At 45.7% G+C, this 6000-nt stretch overlaps 1 protein-coding gene across 2 annotated transcripts in view; it reads left to right on the top strand.

Annotated features, from left to right (window-relative positions):
- Positions 1–1247: 1247 nt before the first annotated feature.
- LOC147641148 (protein S-acyltransferase 24-like) overlaps positions 1248–6000 on the top strand; it is a 57336-nt gene continuing 52583 nt past the window's right edge. Inside the window, exons 1-3 of one of the 2 annotated variants that reach the window (XM_086818656.1) lie at positions 1270–1583; positions 1859–1999; positions 2085–2140. In XM_086818656.1, the coding sequence (XP_086674782.1) occupies positions 1975–1999; positions 2085–2140 (81 nt within the window). In that variant the 5' untranslated portion in view covers positions 1270–1583; positions 1859–1974. Of the gene's footprint in view, positions 1584–1858; positions 2000–2084; positions 2141–6000 lie in introns of both variants that reach the window. The other variant, XM_086818648.1, reaches the window with a different exon arrangement.

Here is a 6000-nt window from a genome sequence, read left to right as displayed (position 1 = left end):
CACCAAATCTTTGCGCTTTACCCGCGTTTGGCCCACGTACCAGGCTGCCAATCTCTTACGCCTCTTCACAAGAATCTCCACCGCATCTTATACCAATGTTCAATAAGATGGACGGAAGCACATAATTGGACTTGTGTAATATGGATGGGTTGATACCCTTATATACATCTTCATAAAAACATCTAACGCTTTTGCTTTTATTTTCCTAATGACCATAAACTAAAAATATGTTCTAAGAGTGCACTTTTATACACAACACAAACAACTCTATATCTTTTGTTCTAGACATCTGTTTGCCTTTGTTCTCGATGCATAGGGGCTTCGTGCTTGTATCCTTTAACACAAATAAGCGAAGACAGTCTCATGGCATTTGAGTGACTTTGGTCAGATACTATGTGTCTCTCACCATGTTCAGAATCTCAAGGCGCCTAGTACTCATATTTGAGGGTAAGATGGAGAAGAGTGTAGATACCTTAACCCCCAAGAAACTAGCGAGAAAGAGTTTGAGGATCTTTTCAATGCCATTCCACATGGATGCCGAGATACCACACCCCGACACGTCTACTGAAGGGTGTAACATTGGTATCAAAAGGTGTTTTTTGAGCTTCTAGCACTAGACATTAGTTTGTAGCATTTATTTTTGAAGACATAATAAGCACACCATCTAATCTTGAGTCGTGCCTCTGCACAAGTGGTCCATGTGTGTGTGCAGGGAGAGAGAGAGAGCTCCAATTTTTGAGAAAAATAATGTGAGAAATTGATGCACTTACATTTTTCAAGAGAAATTAATGAAGAAACAATTTTCAAACTTGAAGGTTGTTATGATGAGGAAAAAATGATATTAACACTATACACTCCCTAATTTAGAAAATCATTACACATTGCCATACCCTTGCCTGCCCATGCTAATGTGGTGGGGGTATCCACCGCCCATAATTCATGGGCAGGCAATCTCCCATGCCCATACATGGGTGGTGGGGTATGTGTAACGGGCCTAAATACCATTATGTTTACATTTTGCTTTAGTAGATGCTTAATATATCTTTCTTGTTCGGGAGTCACTAGTCATTGGATAAGGCGTTGAAGTCTCTCATAAGAACCCGAGTTCAACCCCCGTCGTGACAACAAATCACTTGGGGTTGGGATGCATCCGATGCTCAGCGGTCGACTTCTGTAGATGGCCCTTGACTCGAAAAAATAAATAAATAAAATAAAATTAAATCTTTCTTTCGTTCTCATAGACACGCGCACTCTCTCTCTTCTCTTTTTGTGACCTTCAACGGAAGCTCCTAGGAGATCGAAGAAAGGATTTCATGGCGTCGGAGATAGAACCTCTCGTTGAGGTTATCTCCAATCAACAGGGTCGGGACGGCGTCAGCGACGGCCCCGTCGCGAGGGGGGAGCAGGAGGAGGTGCTGCGCAACGACGTGTACACAGCAGCGGCCTACGGCGATCTGGAGAAGCTCCACCGTCTCGTCGAACAGGAGGGCTGCTCTGTTTCCCAGCCCGACGGCGGGGGCTACCATGCCCTGCAGTGGAGCGCCCTTAACAATCGTGTTGCTGCCGCCCAATACATCATCGAGGCAAGATTGCTCAGCTCATTTTTGTTAATTATACTCAACTCGGATGCCAATCTTCCTATATACCAACTCGTTGGTGTTAATCTTTTCAATGTTTGCTACTGTTGGTGTCAAGTCCTCGATTATGCTAACTTCTTGGATCTTAATCTCTTAACTTTTCTAATAACTCTGATGTTAATTTCCTTATTCATGCTACCTTATGAATGTAAATCTTCTCAAACATAATAACTGCTAATCCTTCATGCCCTAATTATCTTTTTTTCGTTTTACTTTGACAGCACGGAGCAGATGTGAATGCCTGTGATCATACTGGACAGACCGCTCTGCATTGGACAGCTGTCCGTGGCTCAATTCAGGTTGCAGAGCTGCTGCTACAGAATGGGGCTCGTTTGGAATGTTCAGACTCTCATGGATATCGGGTATCGTTGTTTTTCTATGTGCATTGTAGCTCTTGATAATGAGGGAATTTTGCTGTCATTTTTGTCATTGACGAGAAAGCTGCAGGCCTTGCATGTGGCTTCTGCCGGCTCAAGCAATGGGGGCTGATTGTGTTATTGGAAGTAAGGTTTTCTCTTGGTTCTCAAGAATGTAGATAGTGTCATGTTGATGAGGAAAACCTGCAAGACGTATCTTATTTGGTAAAACCTTTGCTTCTCTATGTAGGCTAGTGAGAGGGTATAATGAGGTTGTATGTGTGGTGTGGGTGAATGGTAAGAGCTATGGGGAATGGGTTCCATGTGTGGCGTGAGTTGAGTTATTGGGAAGGAAATTAAGAAGTGGGAATAAAACAGTTTGATAAAGTAAATACAGTTTTTGGAGCAGAGCTCTTAACAATGATGGACAAGATGTTAAATTGAGAGACGCATACTTGAAATGCCAAAGTGTCTTGTGCACCATGCACTTGGGTGCCATGTGGACATGCTGACATGATTATGTCCAAGTTTTGGGTTAGCAATGAGCACTGTACCCCGTTACGAGCCCTAGCCAAGGGACATGACAGGCTGATTGTCATCAGGGTAGTCTTGGGTAGGTCCAGGCAATTTTCTGTCCATGAACCTCGCACAGGTTTGTAACCTACTTGGAGTTGATGTTTATAAAGATGTTGGCAGCTTATTAGGTCAAGTGTTGGGCACCAAATTTTAGGGAAGATCAGGGGAAAACAAGATGCAGCTGTACAGGGCAGATTTGGGCCCATCTGGGCAGGATGGACAGCGCAGGAGGTGGCCAGGCAGATCGGCGAGAAGGTGGCCGGTAGGTTGGGCAGCAGATGTGCAGGTCAGGCAGTAGATATTGCTGGTGGTGGGCTGGCCGAGCAGGCCTGCAGAAGAAGGGGTGTATTTGTGCCCTACATTTAGGTCCATGACCACCTCACTTCATCATCTGACTCGTAGCTAGAGAGCAGGTCCACAGGCAGCAGGAGGAGCATCCAGAGGGCATCAAACGTCCAAGACAACAGCAGTCCACTTCAGCAGAGGAGTAAAGGCATCAACATTTTGCCTTAGACATGGCAAAACAGCATGTCTGTGATGGGAGCAGAGGGCTTGCACACTCTACTATTAATGTAATTACACATTTTAATGATGGCCTGTTACGACCGTGTGTTTTTCTCTTGACATTATGCAAGTGTGCACGGGAACATGGTGGATAGTGCGAATGGCATCAGTTTGGGGCAATAGCTTCATGGACAGATTGGTACAGCTTTTGGGGTCAAAGGTGACTCTATACATTTACAAGGTCCCTTTTTCATAACCCCATGTGGAAGGGGGGGACAAAGGATTTAAAGGTTTTAAAACCAATCCTTTTTTTGAAAGGAATCGTGGCCCCTAAGCTATTATTGGGGGCCACGCTTCTTTTGGAGAGAGAGTCGGACTGCAGCTTAGGTGTGTGCGCTTTTCTCTCTCTCGGAAGGGCTGGCTGCAGTACACGCACAGGAGCTTTTGCTTGTGGGAAGGCTGGCGGTCTGGTTGGGCAGCTGCAGCACATGCGCTTTCTCTCTCTCTCTCTCTCTCCTTGGAACACGGGCGGGCTGGACTGCAGGCGCGCACAGGGGCTGTCCATGCTTTTGGAGGGAAATTGGCTACAACAGAACTACAGGAGAGCTGCAGCACTTGCTCCCCCTATTGGCTACTGTTGGGCTGGCTGCAGGAGGCGCACAGCCGACAGGTCTGCAGGTCATTGCAGGAGGGGAGGTGCAGGGCTGAACAGGTCTCTCTCTCTCTCTCTCTCTTGGAAGGAGGCGGGCTGAAGGAGGCGCACAGCGGGGACTGTTTTGAGACTGTTTATGGGTTGTTTTGGTTGGCTGCAAGTACAGCTGTGTGCATGGGTTTCCGGCTGCAAGTACAGGGTCATTTGGATGTATTTCTTGGCATGGAAGTGATGCGAGCTCGCATGGGTGCATGTTCATGGAGTAGATTGTTTTCTTCCCGCTTGAAAGAAACATAGGGACTTGCAGTTGTGGGCATATCTATGTTTCCAAATGTTTCATGGGGAAATAGGTCATTGGATGTATGCTATTGTTGGCACTATATTTGGATGGTGCTTTGTATGGTTCTGTGTGGAAACATGACAAATGTTTCAAGGGGAAACATGCTTAAGCGTTTCAGGTGGAAACAAGTCGTAGGTTTCTCGAGGAAACATGTTTTTTTTTGGTTTCTCCAGGAGATAGGTCACATGCAAGCAATGGTTACAGGAATGGACACATGTTTTTTGTACATCCTTGCCCCTGATTGGACAAGGGTCGGGGAATCCATTACTAAGATGGATAGTACCCTTGGAAGGCAGAGAGGCATGGTAGAGGTGTGTCGACTGTAAGATATGCTATGCAGTTCTATTTTGGGAAACAGTTTGGAGTCTTTTTTGGGAAGAAGGAGCATTGGATGTGTTAGGGTGTGATGTTGTTCATAGGGTAAGAGGCTATGGATGCTTGTGGCAGCCTTGATCATGGAAGAAAGCTTTTGTATGCAAGACTCAATGTGAAAGAGTCTTTTGATGTGAACAATAGCTGGAATTGTTTGTGGATGCCGAGTGAACAAGAAGCCATGATGCAGGGTCTTTGCAGGCTTCAGGAGTTCTACTGTGACAGCTGAGTTTCCAGCCTTATTGTAATCAAAGCTCTTATAATCAATTAAAGAAATACTGCAAGGGGTGCCACTGCGTTTTGGAGCCTATCGGTGTTCGTGTACTGTTTGTAGGAGCACTCTAGCTCTCCTTGATTTTTTTTCCTTTTCTAGGTGTTCGAAGGTGTTGAAGTGTTTTGTGTGCAAGTTTGTTTTGCATCGCCCTTTGGGTTTGTCTGAGGGCCAAGGCCGGTTTACAAGGTTCCGTTGCTGGGATATCGTTGACTTTCTCAAGGAGGCTAGCCTGTGGTTGCTCTGGCCGGGACAATCGCCAACTTTCCTAAGGGGGCGAGCTCGTGGTTGTCTCATGAGAGTTACATGAAAAGCTTCAACATGTGGAAAGTGAAAAGTAAGTGCAGGAGGTAGTGCAGACTGTGTGTCTTTGCCTTTATGAGGTGAAAAGAAAAAGTTAAAGATGAAGCTAAGGAGAAAAGATACCAAGGACAAGAAGTAGCCGGCTAGAAACAAGAAGCAGTCGAAGTGTTATGGAGCAAAAGATGGGTTGAAGGCTATGGCTTTCGACAGTTTGTCACCGGTAGTATCTTCACGGAGGCTTCATGGGTTCGGAAGGCAGTTTCTTTCTATGTTTTGCAGTGATGGTCTACTATGCGTTATCAGGGACTTGTGCTTACCACTTGGATGCAGTGCAAGCAGGTTTTGGGTGCCTGAGGATGTATCAGATGAGGCTCAGCTTAAAGCGGAGGAACTTGATGAGGTTCTTATTCCCGAGTAGATACTGATACACAAGGAAATAAAGGTATAAGGTAAAGTTTCCCGTCTCTATCTTGTGAAGTTCAAGAACTATTCACCGATGGATACGAAGTGGATGGAGGAGGGTGACTTAGCAGATTCACCTGAGGTATTGCAGCTTTATCTTGACGCCTTTGAGTTGGAGCCAACTCTTGCTACGGCTCATTGAGGTTCAGCAGAGCATAGGTTTGGAGCATTGCCTGATGCTCAAGAGGGGGGTAGCACCTCCGCTTCCTTGTTACAGAGAGGCTCGCTTGTCATCTAGAAGTCGCTTGGTGCAGCTTTTGTCTCACCCAAAGGCATTGATAGCTGACAGTATATCTACTTATGGGACTTCTATGATATTGTGTACTAGTCACATGAGATGGTAAAGTTGGGTATGGTTTCTTGTTACAGAGAGGCTCGCATGTCATCTAGAAGTTGCTTGGTGTAGCTTTTGTCTCACCCGAAGGCATTGATAGCTGACAATACATCTGCTTATGGGACTTCTATGATATTGTGTACTAGTCACATGAGATGGTAAAGTTGGGTATGGTTCACAATCAGCCGTACCA

This window comes from Cibotium barometz, chromosome 2, assembly GCF_041138505.1.
Source record: "Cibotium barometz isolate CiBa-2024 chromosome 2, ASM4113850v1, whole genome shotgun sequence".
NCBI classification, from domain to species: domain Eukaryota; kingdom Viridiplantae; phylum Streptophyta; class Polypodiopsida; order Cyatheales; family Cibotiaceae; genus Cibotium; species Cibotium barometz.
Note: the sequence above shows the minus strand (reverse complement) of the source record. Positions and strands in the feature narration are given on the sequence as shown.